Below are 11498 nucleotides of genomic sequence, written 5' to 3' on the forward strand. Positions count from 1 at the left end.
GGGGAAAATAAGTACAGGTAAAACCCTGAGCTATTTTTATCAGGGGGTAGAGGGTGGGCTGGAATAAATGAGGTCCCAAAGGTTTAATTTAAATATAACTTTGAAGAAGTGAGTAGCAGCAGCTGTTTCACATGTAATTGATTTCTCAAGTTTCATCTTGACTGAAGAAACGATAGTATCCGAACGTTATTTGGTGTCTCAGTGAGTTATGCCATTTTGTGCTTGCTTCTGTACCTGAGCTGAAGCAGTGGACACTCCTTTCAAGCTGCTGTGTCTCCCTTTGATTTGCAGTTTTCGCCAGGGAAAAGTCATCTCTAAGTCTTGGAAGAACACAGGAAATGGTAGGTTCAGCTTCCACTTTAAGCATATTCTTAGAGCTCTGTGGAATGGGAACTGCAACGTGGGTGAGAGAGGAGTTTTTCAGACTATCCCTTTCCTTACCAACACCAATTTCATAATTTGTCATAATGATTATAGTTGGCATTACACAATAACACGGATCAGGGGACAGATAACGTTTGCTCCTACTATTTTATTGCAAGTTTTTAGTATGATAGCATGTTAATAACAATATCCTCTTCCAGAATGTTCGTATCCCTTGGGATGCTATTTTCTCTCTCTGCTCCAATTATATTTTGCCTTTAAAATCTGTATGAAACAACTTCAAAGAAGGATGATAAAAGTCCATTTAGAAAATATCCCCAGTGCATTGTTTCTGAATATTTGATGAATACTGTAAGTCAGATGTGGATTCGATAGGGTTTATACAAGTCATAATTGGTCCTTCCATTGTCATGGACAGCCACATGGTCAGATTATAAAAATACGTTTATTTACGTGTAACAGTGAAATGCCTGCATTTGCCTAGAGAATAGATCACTTGATCAAATGTTAATCAGGCAGAAAGAGGCCCTTTTTGCGCTTCCTACAATAGCAACAAACTGGCTACGCAGAAAACAACGGCAACGGTTGCGGCTACTGGTTTTAACTTCAGTTTCTTTTACTCTGAAGACTTTGACACAAATTATTATTGCTAATGCATTTTCCTTTCTACAGCGATCTGGGAAAGACACTGTTCTTGTTTGTATTATCGTAGTCTGTGGTGTGGACAAATAATTCGAGAGACCGTTTCTTAACAAAAGAGCTTACAATCAAAATAGATAAGACAGATGAATGGTGAGGAAAGAAAGGAAGTGGCACTTCCCCGATTTCATGGATGGGAAACTGAGCACAGACACATTAAGGGCCAGATTTTTAAAGGTATTTAGGCACCTAAAGATGCAGAAATCAATAGGAGATAGGTGCCTAGTGAGATTTTCAAAAGTACCTAGCTGCACTTTAAGCACTTAATACACCTTTAGAAATCTGGCCCTAAGTAGCTTGCCCAGGATCACACAGGAAGCCTGTGAAATAGGCGCTGACTCTGTGGGTGCACTGGGCCTCAAGCACCCACTGAAAAAAATAGGAGGGTGGTGCTCAGCTCACGAGGACCCACCCCCACTTGGCCTCTTGTCCCCAGGGCTTCTGCCGCCGCTCACATAGGGTGGAGAGGAGTGAGCAGTGGGCGGGACCTCGGGGGAAGAGGCTGAGTGGGGATGGGGCCTCAGGGCAGAATGCAGGTGGAGCTGGACCCCTCCTACATGTGGGCATAGAGCCATTGTAAACCCAGTACTGCCCTCACGAGCCACAGTGTTGCTGACCGTTTCATCTAGAAAGTTACAGTGAGATGTAATGTGTTTAAACTGGGTTATTACTGAAGACAGCTTGTAGGTGAGTGCAATGATTTTAATATATTGTCATTTATAATATAATTATGTAGTTCATTACTATCTTAATAATGATTAAATTATTAAGATACCAATGATAGACACATATTCAATAACTAGAATATAAAAGAAGTGTATAAATATGCTGAAAATAGCCTCCCCCCCCCACACCCCTCTTCAAAATCACCTACCAGCAAAACCAAAAGTCTGTGCCTGTGACAGTGCTAAGAATTGAGCCCAGGTTTCCCAAGTACAGTCCAATACCTTAATCACAGCACCATCCTTCTTCTCTAAGGAATGCATCTAAAAAGTGTCAAAGATCAGGTTTGAATAAAACGTCTAAATTGTCCATAGTGAACCATCATAGCGAAGAATCCAACAGCATTTCTGTTACAGCAAGACCTGTTCAAACCTGAACTTGAAAGTTGGAGTTCCAACACACATCCATTGGTCTTTGTTGGGGAATGGGAGAAGGACTGGCATCCTTATGCCCTGTTCTTCTCTTCATCCTGACATGTGATGGTGCCTCTCTGGTCTTCTGCCAGGTAAGCCCCTTGAAACACACTGCTCCCACTCCCAGCAGGCTCTTTGAGCTACCCACAATGGGTTGTAATTAGACATGTCTTCCCCTATAATAGTGCTTGTGGAGAAACTCCCACTCACTGAGTGACCTCCATGGCAGACACACCCCATAATTCTGGAGAGGAGCTAGGGAGCCTGAGGCTTCTTTAGTAACCTTGTGCTAGAGATTGTGAACATCTCTTCCAGCTCTCATGATTGGTGTATAGCCTCAGGTATCCTGCTCATGGTTCTGGAGAAGACCCTGCTGTCAGTAGAGGAGCAGCTTTTTATAGCTTACCCTTTTGGTAGCAATTTTCATTATTCTAATAATCATTTATGTATTTTCTCATCCCTTATAAAAGTTACCAATCACTTATGTGTTGTTATTGAGTTTACTAAATGTGCTCCTTAAAATGAAGTGATGCATAATATTGTTGAAATTTTTCTCTTGCAACTTTTTTAACAAAAATAATTCCTTTTCCAACCAAATGAAGATTTCAATGGGTAATTTTTCATCTTGTTCAAAGTTCTCAGTTAATTTTTTCAGTTTTTTTTTTTTCCAGTTAATTTGGCTTTCAGTTATTTTTTTTTAAAAAAATGTGTCCCCCACCCCCCTTATCTCCCTTTTTTCCTCCTCCATCACCACCTCCTTTGTTTATTAATGAAAAATATTGAGTTGGGGGAGTGATTTTTTTTTCCTCTACAGATTACCTCATTACCTCAGCCTGGAGGTTGCAACCAATTTCTCTTACTCTAAGGCTATATGGAAGTGTGGGAGGGTTCTGGCACCTTTTGGTGTTGTCAGATGGAGTCACCCATTTGAATGAAAGGTTGAGGTTCCTCAGGAATGTAGAGAACTGATCTGAACCTCATGTAAAAATAAATGAAATTTGTCTCATTGACATAAAACATCTCCTAGGACACAATCCAGCTGCCATTGAAGTCAATGGCAAAACTCCTATTGACTTCAATTGGATGCGGATCAGGTAAATGACTTTTTATGTTCCTACTTTAGTACTGAAGCTTTATATTGGAAAGTTGACAGAATAAATCTCCTGAAGTTCTTAAACCAAGTGTTGATTTTAGAGAACAGAAATGCAGTGTCACATGAGAGCCGTTCCATCTATTTCTTATGGTTGGTCTCCTTTCAGTTCTTGTTAACTCCTTTGTATACATCTGGGGCTGGCTATTTTAGGTAACAATGAAATACAATATGGCCAGGGTGGAGGAGCAGCAGGGGAGCAACTTAAGTGAGCACAACATATATAACATGAAAACCTAAATATTCAAAATGCCTATGTTACCTACCAAGTGTGTCTGAATTAGTGCTCAACAGCATTTTCCCAGACTTTCAGTTTAACAGGTGGCTTGTAGTAACAAAAAGATGTTCACATGATCAAACAGGAGTGAAGAAACACTTGGGCATTCCTAGTGGCATCTGTTTAAGCATCTGATTCTCAATGTAATTAGCTGCTTAATTGAACTTCCACATTCAGTCAATACATTCTCTCATGTAATTACTTGATTCATTAAAAAGCACTGGGTGTAATGTTTTGTTCTCCATTCCTTACACATCAAATTACTGAGGGAGAAATTTTAATTATGAATATTTTTAAAGTTTTCAAAAAAAAATCCAGATAAAAGCCAGTCCCAAAATAACACAATAAATAAGGATAGTTAAAATTGTATTGAATTTCAGGTGATTGACAACTTCAGTGAATAATATTACTTGAAAAAAAAAATAGTGACTGCACATGAAAGAAGGAAATATCCACTAGAATACTGAGAAATGTTACTTCCCCATTCCAGTCCTCCTCCCTCCCCAATACAAATATAAATAAAAAGAGTAGCCAAAATCACAAATATAGGTGTGAAAAGAGAGCTCATTTGGGGAGATTCTGTGAACTTTGAAATGTCTGTGGGTTTTGGCTCTCTTATTTAGCTATTATTATTTGTTAAAGGGACACAGCCAATTTAAAAGTACACCTCTGCTTGATTCTTTTTAACCTATCATTGTTACATCAGCACCTTAGTTTACTGGCCTGAATTTTCAAAAGTATATAGTGATAGTATATCTTGTTTTGATTTTAAAGGGTGCTGATCACATACCTGCTGAAAATCAGGCCCCTTTAATTTGTGTCAAGTTGGGCACCCAGGTCACTAGTCACTTTTTGAAAATTTACAGTTTGACCACATGGAGATCAACCCAGGACGTGAATGTGTAGCACACTAGCCTAGCCTGCTGCACACGAAGTTGTTGAGTGGATCCGCTACTGCACACTGAAAGTTCTATAGTGCAAAGCTGCAGATCAAAGCGCGCTAGGGAACTTTTAGTGTGTGACAAGGGGTCCGTACGGCCAGTTAGCGCACAGCAGTCTTGTATGCAGTAGACGTACACCCCAGCTTGCCACCTACTAAGTCTCCGTATAGACAAGCCCTTACTCCACTGTAAACTGAACCCGAGTATCTTACAAACAAAACCACCCTATTTTTTCCATTTATTTTGTGCATTTGACAGCAATTTGTGCATTAGTCATTTCACTGCTTCCTTTTGTACAGCTACAACTTACCATGCATTGAAAATGAACTCTGAAACATTTCTCCTATACCTTTAAATGTAATATTACTACATTCTCCAACGATATACAGAAGTACAATATAGGGGAAAATCATGAGTATGAAAAGAAACAAATGTCAGATCTCTCTTGCTGAGTTAACATATGCAGCTGGACTGTTTTGATAGCTTTCTATGTGGGGTTTATTTAACCCTTTTAAATTGAGCTACCTAATTCCACACAATGTCAAGTATTGGGGGTAGCCGTGTTAGTCTGTATCCAAAAAACAAATTTAAAAGTAGCCATACTTGAACAAAAAAAACTTCAGAAACAGACTTCAAAGAGAAACAGCAGAACTAAAATTCATTTGCAAATTTAACACCATTAATTTGGGCTTGAATAGGGACTGGGAGTGGCTGGCTCATTACAAAAGCAGCTTTGACTCTCCTGGAATTGACACCTCCTCATCTATGGTTGGGAGTGGTCTACATCCACCCTGATCGAATTGGCCTTGTCAGCACTGGTTCTCCACTTGTGAGGTAACTCCCTTCTCTTCATGTGTCAGTATATTTATGTCTGCATCTGTAATTTTCACTCCATGCATCTGAAGAAGTGGGGTTTTTACCCATGAAAGCTTATGCTCAAATAAATCTGTTAGCTTTTAAGGTGCCACCAGACTCCTTGTTCTAATTCCGCACAAGTCTTCAGATGGATTTCTCTGGGCCTACATGAGTATAACATAGCTGTGCACGGAAATGGAGATTAACCAAAGAGAATTCCCAGGCACATGAATTTCATTTGTCTTTCACAACACTTTTGAGTAAGTTCTTTAATGTTCTTTAGCGCTTTGTTGAATAGAGAATTTTGGGATCTAACATTTAATAGTTAAAAGGGAAAAATAATTGTAGATGTATATTGCAGCTGTACTAAATCATTGTGCGTTTCTTTCCTTCTTTTCAGGCCTTTCACACATGGCCCTCAAACAGATTGCGCTTCCTCTTGCTCTTCCTGTTTTCCAAGCTGCTGTCAGCCAGATGGTTTCCTAAAAGCTTACCCTGTGATGTGAAAGTAGAAGCTTCAAAAGCCAATGTGATAGTGGACTGCAGTGATCGTCACCTCACTGAAATCCCACACGGGATTCCTCTGAACACCACCAACCTGACTCTCACCATTAACCATATTCCAAACATTTACCCAACATCCTTTGTCCATCTTGATAATCTTTTGGAGATTGATTTCAGGTGCAACTGTGTGCCTGTTCGACTGGGGCCAAAGGATCATGTGTGCATCAGGAGACTGCAAATCCAGAACAGCAGCTTTGCCACTCTTACAAAGTTAGAGTCATTGTACTTGGATGGAAATCAGCTATCAGAAATACCTCGGGGGCTTCCTTCTAATTTACGCCTGCTGAGCCTCGAAGCAAACAGCATTTTTTCCATCACAAAAGAGAATCTGTCAGAACTTGGAAACATAGAAATGTTGTATCTGGGACAGAACTGCTATTACCGTAATCCGTGCAATGTTTCATTTGAAATTGAAGAAGCAGCCTTCCGGGACTTGAGAAATTTAACAGTATTGTCCCTGAAAGCCAATAATTTAACCTACATTCCACACAATTTGTCATCCACTTTAAAGGAACTGTACCTTTACAATAACATGATTCAAAAAGTTCAGGAGCATGATTTAAATGACCTTTACAATTTGGAAATTCTTGATTTAAGTGGCAACTGCCCTCGCTGTTACAATGCCCCATTTCCGTGTACTCCGTGCCCTAATAATGCCCCAATTTGGATCCATCACAAGGCCTTTGATGCCTTAAAAGAATTAAAAATTCTGCGCCTTCACAGTAACTCCCTTCACAATGTACCCAGTAGCTGGTTTAAGAACACCAAGAATCTCAAAGTGCTTGACCTTTCCCAAAATTTCCTGGCCAAAGAAATTGGAGAAGCTTGTTTTTTGAACTTTATCCCCAACCTCGTAGAGCTGGATCTGTCCTTTAATTTCGAACTTCAGGTTTATTCTTCATTTTTGAACCTGTCTAAGACATTTTCCTCTCTCACACACCTGGAAATTTTGAGGGTTAAGGGTTATGTCTTCAGAGAATTGAGTCAAGAAAACCTACATCCATTGCTTCATCTTAGAAACTTGACAGTTTTGGACCTGGGAACTAATTTTATCAAACTTGCTAACCTGAGTATGTTTAAAAAATTCCCATCTCTTAAAATGATAGACCTCTCAGTAAATAAAATATCTCCTTCTTCAGGTGAATTCAATAATCATGGTTTTTGTTCTATCCCCATGGCTTCAGTAGACCAATACAAAAGCCGAATGCTGCAGGAAATGCATTATTTCCGGTATGATGAGTATGGGCGAAGTTGTAAATCCAAAGACAAAGAGGCTGCTTCCTTCCAACCTTTTGTTAATGAGGACTGCCTCAGTTATGGGGAAACTCTGGATCTAAGCAGAAACAACATATTTTTTATCAACCCGTCTGACTTCCAGCATCTCACTTTCCTCAAATGCCTCAACTTGTCAGGTAATGCTATCAGCCAGACTTTGAATGGAAGTGAGTTCTACCCTCTCTCTGGACTGAAATATCTGGATTTTTCTAACAATCGGATTGATTTGTTGTACTCAACTGCCTTCCAGGAACTGAAAGATCTGGAAATTCTAGACCTGAGCGGTAACAAACATTATTTTCTGGCAGAAGGTATTACTCACATGCTTGATTTTACAAAGAATTTGACCTTTCTGAAGAAGCTGATGATGAATGGGAATGAAATTTCCACTTCTACTAATATGGGGATGGAAAGTCATTCTCTTCAGACTTTGGAATTCAAAGGAAATCACTTAGATGTTTTATGGAGGGATGGGGATACTAGATACTTGTCATTTTTCAAGAATCTGACCAGCCTAGAGCAACTGGACATTTCCTACAACTCTCTGAGTTTTTTGCCTCCTGGTGCTTTTGAAGGCATGCCTCCACGGCTCAAGGTACTCATCTTAACCAATAACATGCTGAAGACTTTCAACTGGGGGAAACTCCACTTTTTGGAGAAACTGGAAACCTTGGATCTTAGCAACAATCTGTTGAGTACTGTCCCCCGGGAGCTGTCCAGTTGCTCTGCAACCCTCCACAAACTGATACTACAGAACAATAGGATCCGACGGCTGACTAAGTACTTTCTCAGAGATGCCTTCCAGTTAAAACACTTAGATCTCAGCTCAAACAAAATCCAAATAATTAAGAAATCTAGCTTCCCAGAGAATGTTATCAGCAATCTGGAGATGTTGCTTTTACATGGCAACCCTTTCAAGTGCATTTGTGATGCTGTGTGGTTTGTTTGGTGGATCAACCAGACTGAGGTTACAATTCCTCTGCTGGCCACAGATGTGACCTGTGCAGGCCCAGGAGCACATAAAGGTAAGAGTGTGATTTTCTTGGATCTGTATACCTGCGAACTGGACTCCTCTCATGTGATCCTGTACTCTCTGACAGCATCAGCTATCCTGTGTCTGATGGTATTTACAGTTACAAGTCACCTCTACTTTTGGGATATGTGGTATAGTTACCATTTCTGCACTGCCAAGATAAAGGGCTATCGGCGTTTACATTCACCAGAAACTTGCTATGATGCTTTCGTTTCCTACGATAACGAAGATCCAGCTGTAGCTGAATGGATCTTGAAAGAATTAGTTGAAAACCTGGAAGATCAAAAAGATAAACAGTTCAATTTATGTTTGGAAGAAAGAGATTGGCTGCCGGGGCAACCAGTTTTGGACAACCTTTCCCAGAGCATACAACTGAGCCGAAAAACCGTATTTGTGCTGACTAACAAGTACACAACAAGTGGCAACTTTAAGACAGCATTTTACATGGCACACCAGAGACTTATGGATGAAAAAGTAGATGTGATTATCTTGATATTTCTTGAGAGAGCTCTGAAGAAGTCCAGGTACCTCCGGCTGAGGAAAAGGCTGTGTAGTAGCTCTGTCCTAGAGTGGCCAACCAATCCTCAGTCCCAGTGTTATTTCTGGCAGTGTCTGAAAAATGCATTGGCGACAAACAATGACATGACCTACAACAAACTGTTCCAAGAGACTGTGTAGCTCTCCCATGCCCTGTACAATCTTAGTATGATACTGAGTAGACTGGAAAAAGAAAAGGAGGACTTGTGGCACCTTAGAGACTAACCAATTTATTTGAGCATAAGCTTTCGTGAGCTACAGCTCACTTCATCGGATGCACCAAATACAGACTAACACGGCTGAGTAGACTGGGTGATACTGAAACTCCAATTTTACTTGAAGGTTTCAAAGCATGGGAGATAACTTAAGCCTGACATTATATCAAAAGTTAAATGCACATGACATTGGAAAGACAGTATTTTACTTGACTCCCTGCAACATGACGGCCTTACATTTAATCATCACCAGTTGCCAACCAGACTGTTTCAATGACATGCACCTTACCAGGCACTTACTGCTATACATAGAGATAAAACGCACTACCAGCTGGAAGACTCAGGTTTGGAACAGAATCATAGCTTCCAGTTTTCAGTTCAGTGGAGGCTGAGAGCTTCTCCTCTAGGTTGGCTCAAATATCTCTGAGACCACTTACTTGTGTTACTGTATTACATGGACTACAAGGAGAAGTTTAGCTGTGTCTGAAACTGGTGCTCTTTGGATCATTGTTAGATTAAATAGTATTCTCATATAAAACTGTAGCTCATCAACCTAAAGCAGCACCAAACCCTGCTAAAACAAAAGATGCAAAACCTGTAGACATAATTCCACTGCTACGATGATCAATACTCCCCACAACACACCTTTCAAGGTCCATGAGCTCTACACGTGCCTATCACAAGATGTACCTCATCCAGTGCACTAGATGCTTCAATAACAACTGTGCGGGTGAAACCAGACAATCGCTATGCTCTCAGATGAACTCATACTGAAAAATGACAAAAACATCATATCGCCTGTGGGTGAACACTCTTCACAGAACAATCATTCTACATCTGACCTCTCAGTCCTCATTCTCGAAGGAAACCTGCCCAATATCTTCAAAAGACGAGCCTGGGAGCTTAAATCCATAACTTCACTAGACACTAAAAATCATGGACTGAATAAAACACTGTATTTATGGCTTATTACAGCAATCTATAAGCCACTAACAACCCCCTTCTCTTGCCCCCAGGTGCCTTTTTTCCCCTCTCTTCCTTCTCACCTCCCTTCTCTGCAATGACTGTAGGAGTGTTCAAGGCACTTCATTCAAGGCACTTCACCTTGAATGGTCCCTTGAAATATGTGTTAACTCCTTATGCTAAACAATCTGTTCCACCTTGTATTTAACTGTGACACTGAGTATGTTTCCCAGACCTGAAGAAGAGCTCTGTGTAAGCTTATAAGAACGGCCATAATGGTCAGACCAAAGGTCCATCTAGCCCAGTATCCTATCTTCTGACAGTGGCCAATGCCAGGTGCCCCAGAGGGAATGAACAGAACAGGTAATCATCAAGTGATCCATCCCCTGTCACCTATTCCCAGCTTCTGGCAAACAGAGGCTAGGAACACCATCCCTGGCCATCCTGGCTAATAGCCATTGATGGAGCTATCCTCCATTAATTTATCTAGTTCTTTTTTGAACCCTGTTATAGTCTTGGCCTTCACAACATCCTCTGGCAAGGAGTTCCATAGGTTGACTGTGTGTTGGGTGAAAAAATACTTCCTTTTGTTTGTTTTAAACCTGCTGCCTATTAATTTCATTTGGTGGTCCCTAGTTCTTTTGTTATGAGAAGGAGTAAATAACATTTCCTCATTTACTTTCTCCACACCAGTCATGATTTTTATAGACCTCTATCATGTCCCCTCTTAGTTGTCTCTTTTCCAAGCTGAAAAGTCCCATTCTTATTAACCTCTCCTCATACAGCAGCCATTCCATATCCCTAATCATTTTTGTTGCCCTTTTCTGAACCCTTTCCAAGGCCAGCAGATCTTTTTTGAGATGGGGTGACCACATCTACACACATGGGCGTACCATGGATTTATATAGAGGCAATATGATCTTTTCTGGCCTATTATCTATCCCTTTCTTAATGATTCCCAACATTCTGTTCACCTTTTTTACTGCTGCTGCACATTGAGTGGATGTTTGCAAGCTTGTCTCTCTTACCAACAGAAGTTGGGCAAATAAACAATAATTACCTCACCCACCTTGTCTCTAATATCCTGGAACCGACATGGCTACAACACTGCATACAATACATGCATACATGAAGTGGAATATGTAACATGAAGTGCAGGAGGTTGTTCTGCCAAAGGAAGCTGTGTTCACTGGCTTCCCCCACAACCATCTCCATGCCCTTTTCCATAACATGCCATATACGTGGAATGGCCTCCCATTGCTGGGCACAGGGGGAGGAGGCAGGAACAGATGAGTCTCATTGCTCCAGCCTCCTATTTTCACTTGCCAAGGGTGAGGGTGAGAGAAAATGCTCTGTTTCCACCTGATTTGGGCTAGTGGCACCTAGGCCCCGTCTTCAGCCCGTCACACATCAGGGAGAGAATGAGAAGACATCCCTGTGCTTCTCCCCCTATTTCACTGAGCTGGAGG

General features: G+C 40.8%; 1 protein-coding gene across 2 annotated transcripts; it reads left to right on the top strand.

Moving 5' to 3' along the window:
* The first annotated feature begins 296 nt into the window (after positions 1-296).
* Positions 297-11093, top strand: TLR7 (toll like receptor 7). 2 transcript variants are annotated; one of them, XM_077815730.1, is made up of 2 exons: positions 297-341; positions 5843-11093. In XM_077815730.1, the coding sequence occupies exons 1-2, from the start codon at positions 339-341 to the stop codon at positions 8990-8992; spliced, it is 3153 nt and encodes a 1050-aa protein (XP_077671856.1). In that variant the 5' UTR covers positions 297-338; the 3' UTR covers positions 8993-11093. The 2 variants fall into 2 exon arrangements, 1 of the variants encoding a protein (XP_077671856.1); XR_013345995.1 differs by lacking the exon at positions 297-341 and adding an exon at positions 5520-5702 and having other exon boundaries at positions 5843-5980.
* Positions 11094-11498: the final 405 nt, after the last annotated feature.

Source organism: Eretmochelys imbricata, chromosome 1 (assembly GCF_965152235.1).
Source record: "Eretmochelys imbricata isolate rEreImb1 chromosome 1, rEreImb1.hap1, whole genome shotgun sequence".
Lineage (NCBI taxonomy): Eukaryota > Metazoa > Chordata > Testudines > Cheloniidae > Eretmochelys > Eretmochelys imbricata.